At 45.6% G+C, this 22,892-nt stretch overlaps 1 protein-coding gene across 2 annotated transcripts in view; it reads left to right on the forward strand.

The window, feature by feature from the left end:
• The window catches only part of LOC112265307 (tyrosine-protein kinase BAZ1B), a 29,946-nt gene extending 15,054 nt beyond the window's left edge, over positions 1 to 14,892 (forward strand). For both annotated transcript variants that reach the window (XM_024442473.2, XM_024442471.2), the window contains 10 exons: positions 2,081 to 2,192; positions 2,352 to 2,450; positions 2,642 to 2,822; positions 3,071 to 3,256; positions 3,948 to 4,095; positions 8,979 to 9,126; positions 9,444 to 9,562; positions 11,608 to 11,744; positions 11,878 to 11,984; positions 12,251 to 14,892. In XM_024442473.2, the coding sequence (XP_024298241.1) occupies positions 2,081 to 2,192; positions 2,352 to 2,450; positions 2,642 to 2,822; positions 3,071 to 3,256; positions 3,948 to 4,095; positions 8,979 to 9,126; positions 9,444 to 9,562; positions 11,608 to 11,744; positions 11,878 to 11,984; positions 12,251 to 12,860 (1,847 nt within the window). In that variant the 3' untranslated portion in view covers positions 12,861 to 14,892. The remainder of the gene's footprint in view (positions 1 to 2,080; positions 2,193 to 2,351; positions 2,451 to 2,641; positions 2,823 to 3,070; positions 3,257 to 3,947; positions 4,096 to 8,978; positions 9,127 to 9,443; positions 9,563 to 11,607; positions 11,745 to 11,877; positions 11,985 to 12,250) is intronic.
• Positions 14,893 to 22,892: the final 8,000 nt, after the last annotated feature.

Consider the following 22,892-nt stretch of genomic DNA (forward strand, 5'->3'; position numbering starts at 1 on the left):
AGTGCTGCACAGATGGTTGTCCTTCTGGAAGGTTCTCCCTTCTCCACAGAGGAACTCTAGCTCTCTGTCTGTGACCATTGGGTTCTTGGTCACCTCCCTGAACAAGGCCCTTCTCTCCTGATTGCTCAGTTTGGCTGGTCAGCCAAATCTAGGAAGAGTCTTGGTGGTTCCAAATTTCTTCCATTTAAGAATGATGAAGGCCACTGTGTTCTTGGGGACCTTCAATGCTGCAGAATTGTTTTGGTAACCTTCCCCAGACCTGTGCCTCGACAATCCTGTCTCGGCGCTCTACGGACAATTCCTTCGCCCTCATGGCTTGGGTTTTGCTCTGACATGCACTGTCAACTGTTGGACCTTTCCATAGATAGGTCTGTGCCTTTCCAAATCATGTCCAATCAATTGAATTTACAGCAGGTGGACTCTAATCAAGTTGATCATCTCAAGGATGATCAATTGAAACAAGATTCACCTGAGCTCAATTTAGTGTCTCAAAGCAAAGGGCCTGATTACTTATGTAATCAGGCCAAAAATGTCTAAACCTGTTTTCACTTTGTCATAATGGGGTATTGTGTGTAGACTGCTGAGGTTTTTTTTTTTTTAATTGTAAAAATGTTTTTTGAATAAGGTTGTAATGTAATAATGTGGCGAGTCAAGGGGTCTGAATGCTTTCCGAAGGCACTGTATAGCCTATAAAATATGATAAAGAACAATCAAATAGCTAGGTAGCCAATTCAAAACATATCTTTTGAACTTTTTAGCTATTATTATCATATATTGTCGGCATGTCCCAAAAGACTTTCCATCGACACTTGTGAATAAGGCCATGCAAAGTTGATTCATTTAAAACAGTTCTTTTTTACAACAAGCGTTTCACTTCACCATTGTATTAATTTGGATTTGGTTCAATCGGGATGAGTCGAATGTGAATCAAAATAATAATGTGAATTGGAAACAGTAATATTAGATGTAGCCTTTCTTTAGGATTCAAAACTTTTGTAGATATTTCCAGTTGATTTAGGCATCCAATGTATGGGACATTGCATCTCAATAGATTCTAGTCAGCCTGCAAAGTAAACACTAAGATAAGATAAATATGACTAAACTAAAAAGGTACATTTTACCGATGAAAATTTGTGTGCTTGCTTCATCTTAATAAAAAGATTTGTAGCCTACCATGGCCATTTTGATCTGCTGTATTAAATGAGTGGATTATTTCAAAAGGCGTAACTTGTTTGGTTGTAATGTCGCAATGTTATACAGGACAGCTAGTGGGTGTGTAGGCTGTTATTCCAGCCCCCCTCTGTTTGAGCAGGGCTTGATCAAAAGCCTGCACATCCAGTAGCTTTCCATGCTGAGTGTTGACCACGTGTTTTATACAGCTGCCTAACTGGTATTCTACTTTTGTTGGGGGTTAAGTGCCTTCCACAACGACAGGAGATGGTACTTGGGATCAGAGAGTAGCCTCTGTGTCAATGCCACATTAAGCATACTTTTATTACATGCACATATAGAGACGTCGCTAACGGTTGGTCATGGATATTTGGTTAAAAGTCATGAAATTCTATCTGTCAATGTGTATGAACCCTGAAGTTAAGAGGCCTGATTTTCTTTCCCCAAATTTCCAAAATGGAGGAAAATCAAACCTGACGGAATTTATGGGCCCTTGAGGCAAATTTGTTCAGCATGTAAAAGACGCCTACATACAACGTTTAGTCTCTACTTATAACAGTGCCACCTATAGGCCAATCAGTGGCATTCTTTTAGACTAAATGACTCATGGTCCTGTAGTTTCTGTGTGCTTAGAAACATTACCAATCTAGCTGTGAGTTATTTGACCATGTCCCAGAAAATTATTTGAATTTAGAGAATAACAATGTTTCACAGCTTTGCTGTGGACCCCTAAATATAATTGAGTGATATTATTAGTTGTAGTAGATGGTCTTGTAGTAGTTGCAGCGTTAAACCTGGGTCATATACATTAGGGCAGACTGTAGAAAAACTAGAAAAATAAACTATTCCTATTGGTCAAGTTTGGTTTGTGCCTACTGAACACGACCCTTTTCTGTTGCTGGTCCTGCAGATGTTGAGGACAGTGGCAGTCTAGATGGTGCTTTGAGTGAGGGAGCCCACCAGGGGGCGCCAGCCGCCATCTGCATCGAGACCACCACTCCCAACCAGGGACAGAACCTCTGGTAAGAAACTCACTGGCAGAGATGGTCATTGGTTGACTTGATAACTAAAAAGATTTGTCTTTCAATAACAATGTTGAAACGATACTTACACCAGAGAGCAGGTTATTATATTTGTTCTAGGGCATACTATGTGATTACACCTAGCTTGTGTTGTTGAAGGTTTGTGTGTGATGCTCCACGGGACCTCGATGACCTGGTGGAGAGCCTCCATGCACAGGGTGTGAGAGAAAGCGAGCTGAAGACCAAGCTGCAAGTCAGGTGAGGAGACATAAGTGTTACATTCTACATTCCCTCCACCAATTCACTCGACTCCACACTTTACATTAAAAATATAGATATATGTTTTTTTGTCTTGTTCTATTTATGCAATTAGCCCAGAGTTTTTCCTGGTTAGGTCACATGGTACAGGTATATGTGCGACTGACTGACTGGGTGATGTACGCTGACAGGTACCAGGACATCCTCCACTCTATCAACCTGGCCCGCAAGGGGAACCCAGGGCTAAGGAGCTGCGACGGCCACCAGGAGCTGCTCAAGTACATGCGCAGCGACGTCATCGAGGTGGCCTCGCGCCTCCAGAAGGGCGGTCTGGGCTACATGGACGACAGCATGGATGAGTTTGAGAAGAAGGTAACTATTTATTCATACAATCAATTGACATGTTTGGACTCAGGACTTTATCCTGATCACTTATCTGGTCAGGCCATATGGTCAGGAAACACTAATGGCCATACACATTATTTTGTTCAACCAACTTTTCAAGATCTTCCTCAATGCCCATTTACCTGTATTCGACTTTGTGCCTTGCACATTCTGCAAAATATGACCTCTGAACTTTACCATTCCCCTCTGACATCTTTCTCTTTGTGTGTGTTCAGGTGCGTGACCTGGAGAACCTGAAGGACTTTGGGGAGTGTGTCATCACTCTCCAGGCTTGTGTCATCAAGAAGTTCCTGCAGGGCTTCATGGCCCCCAAGCAGAAGAAAAAGAAGAAGCAGGAAGGGGAGGAGAGCAGGAAGACTGAGGAGGTGGATGAGGAGAAGAAGCTGGCAGAGGAGGCCAGGGTGAGTAATACATATTTTAGTCAGAACATGGTATGTTACCTGTAATTAAAAATGAGGCAACCCCCTTTCAAACAGCCTCTTATTTACAATTTTCTTGCAAGTATAACCCCTTTTATACATATCAGTGTGTAACTGGCAATTTGTATGGGGGAGGGTTAAACCATGGGGCCTGTTTGCAATTCATATTAGGAAGGTATTAATTAAACAATATTGTTATTGAATTTACCCGCCTAAACAGATCTTTTCTCACAGACCCATGTGGTTACAGGGTCTGAAAATACAGGTTTCATGACTAGGTCTCGAGGTGGGTTGTAAATGTAGTATGTTTTTATTTTATTTGTACCCCTTACCTCTTTCAGGTATAAGCAAAATATGGTATAAAGAGGATGTTATGGTAAAGTGTGATTTGTATCTGTATATGAAAGGGGTATTCCTAACGACTAATCCAGAATCCGATGTTTCTTCATCCTGCTAATGGTTAAGGATAGGATTGAAGCTAGGGTAATCTGTCCCTTGATCTGGTTTTAAAGGGCTGCTTCTACCCCCAAGCTGTATTTGAGCTTAAGGAGGACTGTCTTTTCAAATCTATGTTTATTTAAAGTGCATTTTAAACACACTTTTTTTTCTGTGAAAATCGATACAATAAAAGAGATTAAATAAAGTCAATAATAGTAATTTGTCTGCTGTGCAGGTGGCGACGGCAGTAGAAAAATGGAAGACGGCGATCCGCGAGGCTCAGACCTTTTCCCGGATGCACGTGCTGCTGGGCATGCTGGACGCCTGCATCAAGTGGGACATGTCGGCGGAGAACGCACGCTGCAAGGTGTGCCGCAGGAAAGGTGGGTGATCCTCAATGTCCTGGAGCTGTCTGAAAACTGAAGAGGGAATTTTAAATGGTGTCAATGGAAAAACGGCATTCCAATTAGTAAGATAGTATCCTAAAAGTGGATCTAATTTGAACAAAAGTCAATCAGATGAAAAAAATATATGTATGTAGTGCTGAAATCTATCATTAGGTGGCGGTAGAGCACCGTGACCCAGCATCTCGTTAAGAACACTTTTCAAATCAAATAAATCAAATCAAATCAAATCAAATTTTATTTGTCACATACACATGGTTAGCAGATGTTAATGCGAGTGTAGCGAAATGCTTGTGCTTCTAGTTCCGACAATGCAGTAATAACGAGCAAGTAATCTAACTAACAATTCCAAAAAAAACTACTGTCTTATACACAGTGTAAGGGGATAAAGAATATGTACATAAGGATATATGAATGAGTGATGGTACAGAGCAGCATAGGCAAGATACAGTAGATGATATCGAGTACAGTATATACATATGAGATAAGTATGTAAACCAAGTGGCATAGTTAAAGTGGCTAGTGATACATGTATTACATAAGGATGCAGTCGATGATATAGAGTACAGTATCAACGTATGCATATGAGATGAACAATGTAGGGTAAGTAACATTATATAAGGTAGCATTGTTTAAAGTGGCTAGTGATATATTTACATCATTTCCCATCAATTCCCATGATTAAAGTGGCTGGAGTAGAGTCAGTGTCATTGACAGTGTGTTGGCAGTAGCCACTCAATGTTAGTGGTGGCTGTTTAACAGTCTGATGGCCTTGAGATAGAAGCTGTTTTTCAGTCTCTCGGTCCCAGCTTTGATGCACCTGTACTGACCTCGCCTTCTGGATGACAGCGGGGTGAACAGGCAGTGGCTCGGGTGGTTGATGTCCTTGATGATCTTTATGGCCTTCCTGTAGCATCGGGTGGTGTAGGTGTCCTGGAGGGCAGGTAGTTTGCCCCCGGTGATGCGTTGTGCAGACCTCACTACCCTCTGGAGAGCCTTACGGTTGAGGGCGGTGCAGTTGCCATACCAGGCGGTGATACAGCCCGCCAGGATGCTCTCGATTGTGCATCTGTAGAAGTTTGTGAGTGCTTTTGGTGACAAGCCGAATTTCTTCAGCCTCCTGAGGTTGAAGAGGCGCTGCTGCGCCTTCCTCACGATGCTGTCTGTGTGAGTGGACCAATTCAGTTTGTCTGTGATGTGTATGCCGAGGAACTTAAAACTTGCTACCCTCTCCACTACTGTTCCATCGATGTGGATGGGGGTGTTCCCTCTGCTGTTTCCTGAAGTCCACAATCATCTCCTTAGTTTTGTTGACGTTGAGTGTGAGGTTATTTTCCTGACACCACACTCCGAGGGCCCTCACCTCCTCCCTGTAGGCCGTCTCGTCGTTGTTGGTAATCAAGCCTACCACTGTTGTGTCGTCCGCAAACTTGATGATTGAGTTGGGCGTGCATGGCCACGCAGTCGTGGGTGAACAGGGAGTACAGGAGGGGCTCAGAACGCACCCTTGTGGGGCCCCAGTGTTGAGGATCAGCGGGGAGGAGATGTTGTTGCCTACCCTCACCACCTGGGGGCGGCCCGTCAGGAAGTCCAGTACCCAGTTGCACAGGGCGGGGTCGAGACCCAGGGTCTCGAGCTTGATGACGAGCTTGGAGGGTACTATGGTGTTGAATGCCGAGCTGTAGTCGATGAACAGCATTCTCACATAGGTATTCCTCTTGTCCAGATGGGTTAGGGCAGTGTGCAGTGTGGTTGAGATTGCATCGTCTGTGGACCTATTTGGGCGGTAAGCAAATTGGAGTGGGTCAAGGGTGTCAGGTAGGGTGGAGGTGATATGGTCCTTGACTAGTCTCTCAAAGCACTTCATGATGACGGATGTGAGTGCTACGGGGCGGTAGTCGTTTAGCTCAGTTACCTTAGCTTTCTTGGGAACAGGAACAATGGTGGCCCTCTTGAAGCATGTGGGAACAGCAGACTGGTATAGGGATTGGTTGAATATGTCCGTAAACACACCGGCCAGCTGGTCTGCGCATGCTCTGAGGGCGCGGCTGGGGATGCCGTCTGGGCCTGCAGCCTTGCGAGGGTTAACACGTTTAAATGTCTTACTCACTTCGGCTGCAGTGAAGGAGAGACCGCATGATTCCGTTGCAGGCCGTGTCAGTGGCACTGTATTGTCCTCAAAGCGGGCAAAAAAGTTATTTAGTCTGCCTGGGAGCAAGACATCCTGGTCCGTGACTGGGCTGGGTTTCTTCCTGTAGTCCGTGATTGACTGTAGACCCTGCCACATACCTCTTGTGTCTGAGCCGTTGAATTGAGATTCTACTTTGTCTCTGTACTGGCGCTTAGCTTGTTTGATAGCCTTGCGGAGGGAATAGTTGCACTGTTTGTATTCAGTCATGTTACCAGACACCTTGCCCTGATTAAAAGCAGTGGTTCGTGCCTTCAGTTTCACACGAATGCTGCCATCAATCCACGGTTTCTGGTTAGGGAATGTTTTAATCGTTGCTATGGGAACGACATCTTCAACGCACGTTCTAATGAACTCGCACACCGTATCAGCGTATTCGTCAATGTTGTTGTCTGACGCAATACGAAACATCTCCCAGTCCACGTGATGGAAGCAGTCTTGGAGTGTGAAGTCAGCTTGGTCGGACCAGCGTTGGACAGACCTCAGCGTGGGAGCTTCTTGTTTTAGTTTCTGTCTGTAGGCAGGGATCAACAAAATGGAGTCGTGGTCAACTTTTCAACTGAATTGGTCCACTCACCTGGGGGCTTTTCACAGTATTGAGTCATCTACACCTAGGGTTTCCCAAACACGGTCCTGGGATCCCCCCTTGATGCAAGTTTTGTTTTTTGTCCTAACACTACACAGCTGATTCAAATAATTAAAGCTTGATGAGGAGTTGGTTGTTTGAATCAGCTGTGTAGTGTTAGGGCAAGAACCAAAATGGGCACGCAGGGTGGGCCCGGGAACAGAGTCTGGGAAACCCTGGTCTACACTACAGCATTTGACTGTCATTTCCTGCCTGTTGGAGATTATCTGCCTGAGCAAAGTCCTGTGAAGACTTGGCGATTCACAAATCACCTTGCATCCAAACAACTATCCACTAAAGCAGGGGTGTCAAACAAGGCCCACGAGCCCATTTCAATCCGGTCAGCGAGGTGGTTTGAGTAAAAAATGTATTTCCCCTGAAATGTTTGTTTATTCAATCTCAATCGACATTGAAATTACTAGAAATAAATGGAGACTGTAGAAATAATGACCTGGGCCTCCCGTGTAGTGATCTAAGACACTGCATTGCAGTGCTAGCTGTGCCGCTTGAGGTTCTGGGTTCGAGTTCAGGCTCTGTCGCAGCTGGGCCGCAACCGGGAGACCCATGGGGCGGCGCACAATTGGCCCACCGTCGTCTTGGGTTAGGTGAGGGTTTGGCAGGCAGGGATGTCCTTGTCCCATTGCGCACTTGCGACTCCTGTGGCGGGCTGGGCGCAGTGCCCGCTGACACGTTCGCCAGGTGTACGGTGTTTCCTCCGACACATTGGTGCGGCTGGGTTCCGGGTTAAGTGGGCATTGTGTCAAGAAGCAGTGCGGCTTGGCAGGGTTGTGTTTCAGAGTCCGTACGGGAGTTGCAGTGATGAGAGGAGACTAACTACATAAAACAATTGAATACCACGAAAAAGGGGTTAAAATAAAAAATCCAAAAGTGATGGATAGAGGACAATATTTTTCACATTTTGGCCTTTGAGTCAGACTTCGAACAGGCAGAAACAAATTATTAACTAATATATATATACTTTTTATTGGATTTTTCTATGCTACCCGACTGTCTAAATTACATTTCAATGACTGTAGCAAGCTTCAGAGTAAAACACATTTCACTGTAGCTATTGGGGATTTGTCAGCTAAGTGTTGAGCTTTGCTCTAGTAAATATATTACCTTGATTTAACCAGTTATCTTATTGGAACACATTCTCTCTTCCAATAACAACCTGTACTCTCTCTGGGGACAGGGCTGATACCTCCTGTCTTTGTTCTGCGGGACATAGTTAGTCCCAGGCAGGGCAGGGGGATGAGCCCAGAGCAGGGACGGGGTAGTGTCACTACAGGTGAACTAGCAGTAGGATACTGCAGTATAAGGCCCTGTAAGTGTTGATGTAATATAAGTACCAATTACTGTAAGTAGAAGTGCAATACTCAAGGCCCTGTATGAAAATACACTACTCCCTCCTATCCATGTTGCTGATTTGACATTAGCAGAGTTGGTGTAGTGGAAACCTACCCAGTGATTTCAGGTTAGCCATGACTTATCTGTAGCCTTATCTTGAACTGCACATATTTGGAAATGAGACTGATTTCATATAGGTAATAAATTATTATGATGAATGCTTGTTTTGGTAGAGCTAATGGGTGAGCTAATGAGTGAAACAAAAGTCACTCTGGCCCCTTCTGGGGGTTTGACCACCTGTCTCATTGCAAACTGAGCCCTAGCCAAATGACCCTGGATGTCTCAGGGCATCTTCTTGGTCCAATCCCATATCATCCCCTACTCCCTAGCCCTTTTTGTGTACCACTCAGATTTTTTTGTCACACCTGTCCCTGTCAATAGTTCCTCCACCTCTAATCAGTAACCACCTCTGGTCCTAACTTGTAGATATGAGTCCTGGGCTATGAGTGATGCAGCGCTGGTATTTTTTGTTTGTTCAGTTGGAGCTTTTGCACACGAACTCCGTACAGAGGCTTCTCCTTATTTCATATGAATAACTTTAGCTGGTCTTAGTGACTTTATGTATACACATTTCATTGTCTTGAGTTAATGACTCTTTACTGAGTCTGTTTGTGATGATAATCTCCATCGTGTCTTCAGGTGAGGATGACAAGCTCATCCTGTGTGACGAGTGCAACAAGGCCTTCCACCTGTTCTGTCTGCGCCCCGCCCTCTACCGCATCCCCCAGGGGGAGTGGCTGTGCCCCGCCTGCCAGCCTGCCGTGCAAAGACGCTGCTCCCGCGGAAGGTAGGGGGTCACACAATAAAACGCATCACTTCACTGGAGGATTAAAGACTTAGCTGTGTCTAAACTTTCTTGTTCCTCGTCAAACACAAGCAAGCCGTTTCAATCTGAAGATGGTACTGTATAGGCCACTTGGAAAATACTTGTTTTATTATTTTGACTCCACTCCCAAAATCATACGATTCTGTTTCTAGTTTGATGTTCTTCCAAACCTACAGCGTGTGAAGAAAGAAGCCTGTTTTGCTGGTTGGGTGGTTGTTGGGTACCAATTGGATGAATGCTCTTTAACATAGAATACTGGTGGCTACATGTTGTTCCAGAAACTACAACGAGGACACTGAGGAAGAGGAGGATGAAGAGGAAGAAGAGGAGTCTGAATCGGAGGACTCTGATGAAGATGACGAGGAGGATGCTGATTACAAGGCCGTGGGACACAGCTGTGAGTATTATTGACCCTTGTGAGGAGCCTTACTTATCATAACCCAATGTAACAGTACTAATGAGGGCAGGGTGGCCAGCATGTACAGGGGTTTTTCCCAACCGAGCTACAGTGCCTATCATAAGTATTCACCCCCTTGCTGATTTAAAAAAAAAAAAAATGTATTATTACTTTTTAGTGGGAGTCTTGCCAAAAAACTGAATTTGTCACAAAAAAAACATTCTGTCTTCTTGGTAAGAAATTCTGGTGTAGATTTGGCTTTGTGTTATATGTTATTGTCCTGCTGAAAGGTGTCTGGTGTAAAGCAGACTGAAGAAGGTTTTCCTCTAGGATTTTGCCTAGTCTTAGCTCCATCCCTTTTCTTTTTCTCTGGAAAACCTCCCCAGTCTTTGCGGATGTCAAGCATACCTATACCATGATGCAGCCACCACCATGCTTAACAATAAGGAGGCAGGTACTCAGTGATGTGTTTTATTTGTCCCAAACATGAGGCTTTTCATTTAGGCCAAACAGTGTATTCCTTTGCTGTGATAAAAGGATGCATTTGGTATTATGTATATTTGTATTCTTCTTTTCACTCTGTCATGTAGGTCATTATTGTGGAGTCACTACAATGGTGTTGTTCCATCTTCAGTTTTCTCCCATCACCTACTGCCTCATGGTGACATGCCTGAGCAGTTTCCTTCTTGTCCTTCAGTTCAAGAAGGATGACTATCTTTGTCTGGGTGGTTTTAATACATCATCCATAGCATAATTCTTACCATGACTATGCTTAAAAAATATATTCAATGTCTGATTTGTTATTGTTATCCATTTAGGACTCTGATGGTTATCCATTGACGTTGTCATTATGCGATATTGTGTAGATGTGGGGGGGGTTAATACATTTTTAGTTAAGGCTGTAGCACAATGTGGAGTAAGTCAAGTGGTATGAATACTTTCTTAAGGCACTGTTTGTATGGGGTAGAGGAAGGGGTGGTCATTCAGTAATCTTGTCAACCTCTATTTTGACACAGTGAGCCCATAAACCTTTGATTTGTTAAGCCACATTTTACTCCTGAACTATTTTGGGCTTGCCTAAACAAAGGGGTTTATTTTTTTCATTATTTAATTTGTATTCGTTTGTGGAATTATTTCCACTTTGACATTTACAAAGTATTTTATGTAGATCAATGACAAATTCACAATTAAATCTATTTTAATCTCTCCTTGTAACTCAACAGAATGTGGGAAACAAATCCCGAGGCAGGGTGAATACTTCGCTATGACACCCACTGTATATTTATTGAATCGGTGTCAGTGCAGAGTTGACACAGAAGCCCATACACTCTGAAGTGAACAACTGTGGACTGTGGCTCTAAGACTGGGTGGGAAGGGCCTGTTGTGGAGCAGTGGTTTTACATAAATACTAGGGCCCAGATTGTCTCCTATCCTGACCAGCAGACCAGGGAAAACTCTGAACAGCACAAACAATGGACACATTTCCATTTCACGAGTGCAGAGAGCGATGGGAATGACAGGAATGTGGTGCAGTATTCTGAGCCCATTCTCTCCTCTCTTCATTGTCTAAGTGTTGTCATTGTCCCCCACCCCCTTTTGGTCTGTTGGGCTTTTCACCCCCGGCTTGGCTTGACAGAGTGGTATGTGGCAGAGTGATCCTCTGAGTTTAGGCATGCACGTAAGGTAACCACACTGGGTTTGGAAGACGGGTGGTTGATGGTTATAGTGCTGCAATAACATTGCGAACCAACCTGAGAGAGGATACGGCCTCGTGCATTTTGAGGTCTCTTGACTAGGCACAGAGCTCCCTCCCTCTGATCATTTGGGCTCATTGATGAGCCTGTTACACCAGAGGAGATCTGTTTTTAGGATGTCTATTGAAAGATTATTATTTATTTATTTTACAAATCTGAATTATGTTTAACCATTTAACTTGTGATTTATATCTTCATCCCTGTTCTTACAGTTCAAACAGGTACAACAAATTGGGCTGACTGAAATGTTTTCCTGATGGTGTGTGTATTTAACTAGACTCTTCTTCCCAGTGAGATCAAGGAAGAAGACCAAGCACTCTAAAGCATCGAAGGCGTCCAGTAAGGGTGGATCTAAGAAGCATACTCCCCCCAGTAAACCCAGGAAACCGAAGGCTGCCCATAGCAGCCCTGCAGACCTCGACGAGCTGGTGAGAACACAACCTATGGCTCATGGTTATAAAGACTTTGGTCTGGTGACTCCGACGCACTGGTGCAAGCCAGCTTCTATGCAGATCATTTGACCCCTTCCCAACACTCTGGTGTTTTTTTGGTTTGCTGCAGGTGCATCAGAGCTCGAAGACAGGTGTGCGTCGGCAGGCCCTGGAGCTGGAGAGGAGCGAGGAGATCCTGCAGAAACTGGTCAAATTCCGCTACAGCTGGCCGTTCAGGTGAGACTGATGCACTACTAGTCTGTTAGACTGGCATGCTGGGAAATGCCCCCTGAAAGTGTTTAAACTATGGCTTGACTGGTACAACTAACTTTGGACTTATACTCCCATCTCAATGTAACAACATACATTAACTATATAAATATCAGACAGTTGATTTTTAGATTTTCAATGTAGGTGTCCATGTGAATTCCATAGCAATGGTAACAAGCTAACTAGATCTGAGACGGTAGACCTGACCCCTAACCTCCCCGTCTTCTCTCCAGAGAGCCGGTGTCAGTAGAGGAGGCGGAGGACTACTTTGACATCATCTCCAGCCCCATGGACTTCCAGACCATGCAGGCCAAGTTCAGCGACGGCCAGTACCGCCACGCCCAGGACTTCCTGGAGGACGTCAAGCTGGTGTTCTCCAACGCTGAGGAGTACAACCAGACGGGCAGCTCGGTGCTCTCCTGCATGGCCAAGACGGAGCAGAGCTTCACCGAGCTCCTCCACAAGCTGCTGCCCGGCCTCAGCTACCTGCGCCGCCGCCAGCGGAAGAGAGTCAGTCGGACCCCCCAGGTCTCAGAGGATGAGGAGGAAGAGGAGACGCCGAAGGTTCGGAAGATGCCTAATGGGAAAGGCAAGGTGGGTCGGCCCAGGAAAGCAGTGGTGGAGCAAAGGAGGAGAGAGGAGGAGAGCGAGGAAGAGCGAAGCGCGAAGAGGAAGAGCAAGCGGGCGGCGGCCTCTTCCTGCCGGAGGGACTACCGGGAGCAGGAGAGCGATGGCGAGGAGTGCGACAAGCGGAGAACTCTGCAGCGTGGGGCTGATGGCGGGGATAGTGACGAGGAGGACAGGGCCGGCCACCGACATTCCAAGCGGCAAAAACGCTCCTAATGAAGTCCAGGGTGCTTTTTCTGTTCTGTCTTTTCAAATTTCTGCCCCTAAATGAAGCAGAATCCACCTCCCAATTCCGAGGAAATGGGGCTCAACTTCTCAGATGGAGTTTTTTGTGATTTTTGGTTTTGTTAATATTTTTTAGTAAGAAAAAAGAAACTGATTTATATTTGTAATGCGATTTAATATTTTGACATTTTTCAATCCAAGAAATTTACATTTAAGACGAGAGGATTTGTCAGAGCTCTTAGAGACCCCCCCCCAAACCACCCCCCACACCTTACATTCTAGTCATCCTCCCAGGTTTAAAGTTGCGTCTTGGGCTGAGAGAGATGGGCTGGTAACCGTTGTCCAGGATAAATTAGTTCTATGTCGATGTACAGTCATCATTCTCTGGTTTTGCTTTTTTTGACGTGACTTAACACTGGCCTTTGGGCAACCCAGCCGTGTGAGGCCACCAAAGTCCTTGGCGTATACGTCTGAATTCTTTCTTCAGGCCACACACACACAGCCTAGCCATCACTCTGCCTAAGCATTGAACCAGATTATCCAGGTTTTTACATATGCAATTCAGTTTCCAGTGTTATTGACAATGAAAAGACCTATTGTACAAACAGCAGTACGTTTTAGTCTCCTTTCTCCAGATGGCTCTGTTCTGGATGCAGAAACACATGTTTATCTGCAGTGTCTCATTCCTGGTCCGCCGCAGTACCCGACCTTTCACCTCCATAATGTCCTCAGGTTGAGTAGTTGATTCTCCTTCAACTCAGCCCTGTAGTTCTCTCCCTGTAAAACTATGCCTGCTGCCTTTATTTTCACATGTCCACTGTCTCATTAGCATTTATAGGCTTTTATTATTTGAAACCACATACAAGGATAACCATGGTCTAAATGCATGGAAACGTGCTTGTTGATTTTAAATGTGATTTTCGTGTTCAGTGTTTTGTTGCACATCTGTCTGAATTTGATTCAAAGGCAGTGTATGAGAAATACTTGTGAGCTGTAACCACTTCCTCGTTCACAAAGATTTGTCAGCGGTCATCTTTATGCCATCCATACAAAGTCTGGTTAGGGTCTAGTCCAAGGTGTGTGGTCTGTGTGGGGAGGAGGGTTCGTGGACCATGGGACGTGTTGTTAGGTTCACATTCTTCAGCAGCAGGTTATTCCCTATGCTTCAAATTCCTTTCAGTTTCTATTCATTAGCACCAGGTGGCGCTATACTACTGCACATTTAACCAGCATAGTGCAAGCCATGGTCTCATGAGAACCTCTTGTCTTGTTCGTATCCCTTTCCTTAACAACCTCATGCACATTCTACTATCACTAGAGTGTGTACCATACTGTCACCTTGGAAAGTGGCTAAGATCCTTATAGTAATTCTCAGATGGGGTGTTGGGGTATCTATGTACAGGTCGCAGGTTAGGTAGTGATCTACAATGCAGAGGTCTTGACTATGCCCTGTTCTGTGTATGCAGTTATGTGCTGTTCTATGCAGTACGTTAGGTTTTCCGACACGTAGGATTGAGGATTCAATGACCGATCTGATTTAATTTTGGTTCTTATAATTTGGGCAGTTTTTTAAAAAGCGCTTTGAGGTTTTTGTTTGTACTACTCAACTCCTGTGTCTGAGATGATTGGGATTTCATTGTTGGCTGTTCAATTACATTGAATGTATAGATGGAAGTGCAAATCTAAATGACTGCGAAAGTGACTGCTCTCAGAATTACCTGTCTGTTGTAAATGCTTTATTTCTGGAGGAACTAAAAGAGTATTTTACACTTTTTTTTGTGTTTTTTTTTGTTTTGTATTAAGTCTCAACTGGGGTCGGGATTGGTTGGACAGGTGTGGGGCTCTCATGTAAAGGATATGGGAGTTTAGATCTCCCCCTTTTTTTTTCTCTTTGAGGTAAATATTATTCCCCCAGACATCACTGCCAATGGTACACCTTCTGATCCATCATTGCCTGTGGGGAGGAGTTAGCCAGGCTGACGTATGTTTTCTTTACTTTTTAATAAAACATCATACAATGGTATTGCTTTTCTAGTGTCTTGCTTATTTCTGTCTTTATACTTTGGTTGGTTGAATGCACTGATTCTAAGTTGTCTACTTCATGACTGAAATGTAAATGTTGATAAAGGTCCTATGCATTGTGAAAGATGGTTACAACCCAGTACATGTATGCCTAGTTTGAAGATGACTAGAAGCTGTTTTAATTCTGCAAGTTATCTGAGGGGGAACAAGACTTTCCCTAAAAGACTGTCCTATTAAGGCAGCTTTGTGTCAGGTTCAGGTTTGAAGGGTTTCGTTGCCTCGTCGGGACGGCTGGAACACTGACGTGGGGCTTCATCAGTCTGTCTGCGGTCGGGCTCTATGGTTCGGTCTCACTAGGCTTGCACTCTCTCACCCAGAGAAGCATGCCATTATTTTAATTACAGACACTTGTGTTGTTCTTGGACCTCTCCGGAGGCACCAGGTAATTATCCCTAGTCTCTCGTGAGGCACACAGGCTCCAGACTTTCCACTGTTGCATGGAGGGAGAGGGCCTGTGGCAGAGAGGGGGATGGTGGGGAGAGGGCCTGTGACAGAGGGGGGGGACGAGGGCTTGTGGTGGGGGGGGTGAGAGAGCCCGTGGTGGGATAGTGCCTGTGGGGGGTGGTGGGAGAGAGCCTGTGGCGGAGAGGGGGATGGTGGGAAGAGGGCCTGTGGGGGGGATAGTGCCTGTGGTGGGAGAGAGCCTAGGGGGATGGTGGGAAGAGGCCTGTGGGGGTGGTGGGAGAGAGCCTGTGGTGGGGGGTGAACCTGTGGTGGGAGAGAGCCCGTGGTGGGATAGTGCCTGTGGGGGTGGTGGGAGAGAGCCTAGGGGGATGGTGGGAAGAGGGCCTGTGGGGGTGGTGGGAGAGAGCCTGTGGTGGGGGTGGTGGGAGAGAACCTGTGGTGGGAGAGAGCCCGTGGTGGGATAGTGCCTGTGGGGGTGGTGGGGGAGAGCCTGTGGGGGTGGTGGGAGAGAGCCTGTGTGGGGGTGGTGGGGAGAACCCGTGGTGGGAGAGAGCCCGTGGTGGGAGAGTGCCCGTGGTGGGATAGTGCCTGTGGGGGGGTGGGAGAGAGCCTGTGGGGGTGGTGGGAGAGAGCCTGTGGGGTGTGGTGGCAGAGTACACGTGTGGTGGCAGAGTACACGTGTGGTGGCAGAGTACACGTGTGGTGGGGTGTGGTGGCAGAGTACACGTGTGGTGGGGTGTGGTGGCAGAGTACCCGTGTGGTGGCAGAGTACCCGTGTGGTGGCAGAGTACCCGTGTGGTGGCAGAGTACCCGTGTGGTGGCAGAGTACACGTGTGGTGGCAGAGTACACATGGGGGATGGTGGGAAGAGTACCCCTGTGGTAAAGTCTACACTCGTTGTATTTGGCGCATGTGACAAAGTTTGATTTGATATCACTATCGACAAGCAAACACTCGCCACCTTTGACCAACCATGCCTTGTGCAACCTGCCAATTGGAGCTAGTGAGCCACAGCGTGTGGGGGGCAGTGTTGCGCCCAGCAAATATTGACCCACATCTTCTGTCCAAGGTCCTGCTCAGTGCAGAGGGCATTAGGCAGCAGCAAACCAAAAATAGTTCATAGGTGAATCCACAGGGGATTGTGTGTGTATGTTTGTGTCTGTGCGTCATGTGGCTGTGGTTTGGTGGGTATAAATCTTCATGCAAGGGCTGGTGATGAAATGTTTGCTTTAGAACAAAATAAACAGACAAGAAAAATCTTGACAGCCTGACTATGCAGACTGAAGCTAGACTGAGCCACAGAACCACAGAACCACACAGAGGGACAAAAATGACCTGAAAACAAGAGACAGAACCAACTCCCCTGACCTCTGTATCAGCAACATCACCCAATTGAATCCTCTTCTCCCTTTGAATGTGAGCTCCAGAAGAGTACTAATGCATTATTCACAAAACATACTCCTTTACCCCAAATTTCTTGACAAAAGTACGTCCTCCTCTCCCTTTGATGATAAAAAAACGAAGTAAAAAAAACTAAACAGCAGAATGCAGAAATAGAGAAGTTCTGAGGCTGAGCTTCCTCCTGGGGAAAGACAGGGAAATCATCCCGATGGGAGTCTCTGCTCTCCTCTGAAATCTTCCTCCTTCCCTCCCTCATCCCAGACTAGTTCAAACTCACCCAGAATTTACATCACTGATATATGCACTGCTGCGGCTGGATCTGGAAATAGACACTCATATAAAATAAAATTGTATTTGTCACATGCTTCGTTAACAACAGAGTAACAGTCAAATGCTTACTTACGTGCCCTTTCTACACAATGCAGAGAGAAAGAATAGAAAAATAACACAATCATTACACAATGAGTAATGAAAACTTGGCTATATACATGGGGCATGACGTAGCTGAGGTAGATATGTACACAGAACTAAGAAGAAAGTGACAGAGAATAAACAGCCCTCATCAGCTCAAACAGTCTTGGCCTGCTTACTGGCTGAATCCACTTCGCATTCCATTTGAAAAGTTGGAACGGAGGAGTGGTACACTCCTGGCCTGGAAGTGCTGTGGTGTTTACTGGCTTTGCATGTCACATCCTGGCACTTTGATCATTTGGCGGGGCTTTTTAGACATGTCACATGTTGCAGCTGTTGTATTGACCGGATTAGAATAGCAGTTCAGGTTGCTATTGAAAGTCTGTCTAAGGTGTGAAAACAAATGACAAAAGTTTCAATACAGTATTTAGATCAGTCTCTTCACTTGTCAAATGGTTTCTGTTCTGCAACATTTTCCCTTGTGTTTCACTCATATAACAGTACACGAGTCATGAGAAACACATCCAGTCTTCAACGTAGTCTTCATCTTATTTGTCTGCGGATTTAGTTCCGCTAAATCCTGAGTTAAACTAATCCTGAGTTAAACTAATCCTGAGTGTGCTCTCGGCAGATAGAAGACTTCAATCAGAAAGAAAACCATTAAAGCGTGCAACAGCGTAATAACCACCCCAGGACTCTCACCTCCTACACAGCTGAACTAAACACTGGTGATTCATTAAAAAAAACAGGCTGCAGCTGTTGGGTCCTGCAGGAGGTCAGATTCCTGTAAAAGAAAAGGGAGGGCTTTTACAGAGGTGTGAGCATGTGCAACAGAGCCCTTCTGGTGTGTGTGCTTGTGCGTGTGTTTTAATAGGAAGCGGTCAGAGGGGCTGCTGAGGGTTCCATAAAGGACCCTTTGAGTGGCGAGGCACTGACTAATGCACAGCAGATGTGGAGGAAAGAATATCTGCCCAGGTTGAGTGGCCTTCCACCGCCAGGCGACAGGAGCCCTGTCTCGGGGAGGCAGCCATATGGCGGGACAACACTCTGGTTCTCTGGACCCACCGAGTCTGGAGGTCCAGGCTTTATCCAAGCTTTATGCCACATCTCCTGGCTCTGATGCCAGCGGGGGCTAGGAGGGCACCTTTTGGCCAATTAACATCCTCTCGTGTAATTGGCATGGCCAGGTTACACACAATACGTTCGCCGTCTGACCTGAGCCGCTTACGTGAGATCATCTGAGAAGACCATAACCTGAACACTGTTCCGTCTCCACACACTTTCATCTGTCAACAGGGCCTCTGGCCAGGTGATCACAGGGGAGACAGATGATTCAAACACCTCTGACTAGAGTACAATGTACTGTACAACTACCTTCGCTTACGAAGTACAAACCAACTGAAGTTATTTTAATCGTGTGATTCCTTTGATCTGGAAAAGCAGTGAAGTACGATACATCAGTAGTAATATTACAAGTCTCACTCTTGTGAAGATATCTCTAGTAAAATGTTCAGTTACAGATCAAACCTAGGAAGGATGAGGTTAGAATGGGAGGTCTATAATTCCTATTTAACACAATAGAAAGATATCCTACTCCCAGTGAGGGGGGAGGAGAGGGAGACGTTATTGTGCCTGGTCTGTGACCCAAGATGTCCCGCCTCGCCTGGCTGATAATGAAAACAAACAACCAGGAGAGAAGTTTCACACCATCAGCACCTTCCGTGTAATGACCGCACCCCCATCCCTTACCACACACGCACACACACACAAACTTCTCCTCATGCCCTCCTGTCCCTTACCACACACGCACACACACACACAAACTTCTCCTCATGCCCCCTGTCCCTCCACACAGATAGGACTCAGTGGGCATCACTTTCACTTTGAATTAAAACTTAACACCCCAAATAAATTTGGCCGAGCGGATCGCCACTCCACTGCCCCCTCATTCCTGCCTCATGGAGAAAGTGGAGCCGGTAGGCCAGATGTTCGCCTTAGTTCGAATAAATATCCAAGTGCCAGCTTTCTCTGTAAGGCAATCTGCTCGCTGTGTCGTTTGTCGGATTAACGAGGGTAAGGCAAACATGGGGATTGTGTTCCCGTGGCATTTCCCGCTCTCTCTCTAACCGCTCTGTGTAAACACCCCAGGCCTCAGCCTCCCCTCACTTCAAGTTTCAAGTTTTATTAGTTGTATTTACGGGATATACATGGTACACAGCGTCCAATGAAATGCTTACATGCAGGTTCCTTCTCGACAATGCAAAAACCATAAGAAATAATACAAGATAATAATATGAACTTAAAGTAAATGGCTCAGTAGAATAGAATAAACATTTTTACGTAAGTATAATACAGAAGGCCCAATTTAATGTTCAATATTATAACACGTGTTTTCGGGGAAGGAGAGATTGGGGAGCAAGTGCTTAAATTGTGCAGTATTTAGCCATTGTAATAAGAGTCTGGTAGCAGCAGTTGTGATGTGTGTGTAGCATAAATGTATATGTCTGTGTGGGTGTGTACATGAGTGAGTGCATACTATATGTGCTAAGGTGTGGAGGATCAGAGCAGGTGGTCAGTCCAGTTCAAGTGTTCAGCAGTCTAACAGCCTGTAGATAGAAACTGTCTCTTAGACCTTAAACCTGTTATCAGACCTCATGCTCCGATACTGTCTGCCCAACGGTAAGGAAGTGAAGAGCTCGTGGCTGGGGTGTGAGAAGTCCTTGATGATGCTGCGGGCCTCCCTCAGGCAGTGTTTCGAGTAGATGTCCTGGATGGGTGGGAGCACGGTCCCAGTGATGTACTGGGCTGTCTTCACCACATGTTGGAGGGCCTTGCGGCAGTGGACGGAGCATTTCCTGTACCAGGCCGAGATGCAACCGGTCAGGACGCCCTCGATGGTGCAACAGTAGTATCTGGAGAGGACCCGGGGTGGCATGCCGAATTTCATCAGCTGCCTTAAGAAGTAGAGACGATGTTGTGTCCACTTAACAGAGTGGTGGAGTTTTTGGTCCATGTCAAGTCCTCCGTGTGGACGCAAAGGAACTTAAAACTGCTGACTCTCTCTATTGCAGTCCCATTGATGTGGATCTGGGCATGTTCCCTACTCAGCTTCCTGAAGTCATCTACATTGTTTTGCTGAAGTTGATGGAGAGGTTGTTGTCCTGGCACCACAATGCCAGTTCAATTACCTCCTTCCTATAGACTGACTTGTCGTTGTTGGTTATCAGGTCTACAACCGTGGTGTCATCAACAAATTTGATTATGGAGTTGGTGTTTTGCAAAGCCACGCAGTCGTGGGTGAACAACAGAGGGCTGAGGACACACCCCTAGGAGGCCCCTGTGTTAAGAGTCAAATGTGGGGATCATTTCCACCTCTGCTGCAGCATTCTGTGGCTCCCCCATGGCCGTTTGTTTTAGTAGCAGAGCCCCTGGAGGAGTGTTTGGTTGTGTTGCGTGTCACACACTCTCTGAGTGTTAGATAGTGCAGTCGAATACACTGTGTGTGTGTGTGTGTGTGTGTGTGTGTGTGTGTGTGTGTGTGTGTGTGTGTGTGTGTGTGTGTGTGTGTGTGTGTGTGTGAGAGAGAGCAGGACCGCAGCTCATGAGAGCGCAGGGGATACTGCTAATCCCTCCTTCCCTTCTGTCTCCGCCCTCGGTCTCCCGTCCAAGGAACTATTTTGTGACACTTCAAACTGAAAACACTTGTGGAATTCATCTCATAGGCTTTACTGAAGGCTTTGTCTCAGAGTGCCCTCTCTGTCTCTCTTTCTCAGGGTATCACTCGGAAATATCTCTCTCTCTCTCACACACACACACACACACACACACACACACACACACACACACACACACACACACACACACACACACACACACACACACACACACACACACACACACATGCTTGACCTAACAAGAGAAATGCAGCCCTATCCTTGACACCCTGCAGCTGGACAACAATATTAGCCATGTTCCCTGTTGGTGCTGAAGGGCCTGGCAAGGTGTAATAGAGCTAGAGGCCAACCGGTGTTGATGAGCACCTGGCCCAGTGTGACTGTGGCTCTGGCCTGCAGTCTGGAGCAACTAATAGGTACTTTATGGACATATCCGCCCAGCGGTGTGTCAGCCTTAATGAGGCTCTTCTCTTGCCTGTAAACAAGGCCAGATGCAGAGCAGACCAACTACACAGGAAATGTATTATTACCAGAACAAGGCAAGTCATGCTTCATGCCAACGCAGGATGAATTGTGACGACAGAGAAAATGAAGACTGAGGTATTGAACTAAGTGATCGCAAGTGCTGCAGCTAGATCTGGAAATTCACCCAACCATCACTTGCTGCCAAAATCATCACCGACCAGTCACCTCACTGTTTCCAAAGCCTATACTGGTTGGCAGTTGATTCCAGTTCTACATCGAGCTGGCATGTAATGTTCAACACGCCACAATGGAGAACCATGTTCATCTTAACATAAAGAACACCTCTCATGCAAGAACTGTTTTTTTCTTTAGGTTTGGGGTGGTTGAGCGTTCCTTCATTTGCGGTACAAAAAAGGTCTAGTGTGTATGACTGATTGTGGCCTATTGGCCGCCAGCTGGTTCCTCTTAGTGCTGAGCAGTCTAATGTACAGTGATCAGCCTAAATCAACACCCCTGGCTGGAGAACGGGCTTAATTGATGATAGGAAGAATTGGAGCCAGTATGTCTGAACTGCCTAAAGAACTGTCTCAATAACCCCATCTATACCTGGTTGTAACTAGGGCTGTTACAGTGACCATATTACCACCACCAGGGTTGGAGAGTAATGAATTACATGTAATCCGTTCCATGTAAGGGATTACAAAAACGGTAACTGTAATCCATTAGGTTACCAGCAAAAATATTGTAATCAGATTACAGATCCATCCTTTTGAAAAACTAGATCATTACTTCGAGAATTACTTTTAAATTCAGAAAGGATGTTTGTGAAGGAAAGTCTTTGACACTTCTCTGTTTTCTCAATGGCATTCAAATCAAGTTAAAGACCACTATGATGACACACCGAATGTGTTTGATTTATCGCGGGAAAAGAGCAGAAATAGGCTTTTTTAGGCTACAGTCCAAGCTATGTCTTCCAATTGTGAGATTTCTGTCGACATTCAAAGATTATCCAATTTGAATAAACGCTTGGAGGTAAGGATGACAGCAGTGGTGTCGTCTACGGCGATACGATACGGATATCACTTATTATTGATATCTACACAGCGTATTGATGTGAATCACGCTGCTGCTCTCTCATTTAACTGTTTGTTGTGGATGGCTGTTCACAAATCTAAATGTGCATTTGAACCCAATAATGGTTGAATTAAAGAAGTTTAAGCTGCCTATCAATCATTGTTTTTGAAACCAGTGGACAGCCAGTGAAAAATGCGCTCTTGTAGAAGCTGCACAGTGCGGATCCCAGTTTATGGAATAAAAGTGGGGCTTTTATTGCTCAATCAAATCAAAGTTTATTTGTCACGTGTGCTGAATACAATAGGTGTAGACCTTACAGTGAAATGCTTACTTACAGGCTCTAACCAATAGTGCAAAATGGTATTAGGTGAACAATAGGTAGGTAAAGAAATAAAACAACAGTAAAAAGACAGGCTATATACAGTAGTGATGCTATAAAAGTAGCGAGGCTACATACAGACACCGGTTAGTCAGGCTGATTGAGGTAGTATGTACATGTAGATATGGTTAAA

This window comes from Oncorhynchus tshawytscha, linkage group LG13 (assembly GCF_018296145.1).
Source record: "Oncorhynchus tshawytscha isolate Ot180627B linkage group LG13, Otsh_v2.0, whole genome shotgun sequence".
Lineage (NCBI taxonomy): Eukaryota > Metazoa > Chordata > Actinopteri > Salmoniformes > Salmonidae > Oncorhynchus > Oncorhynchus tshawytscha.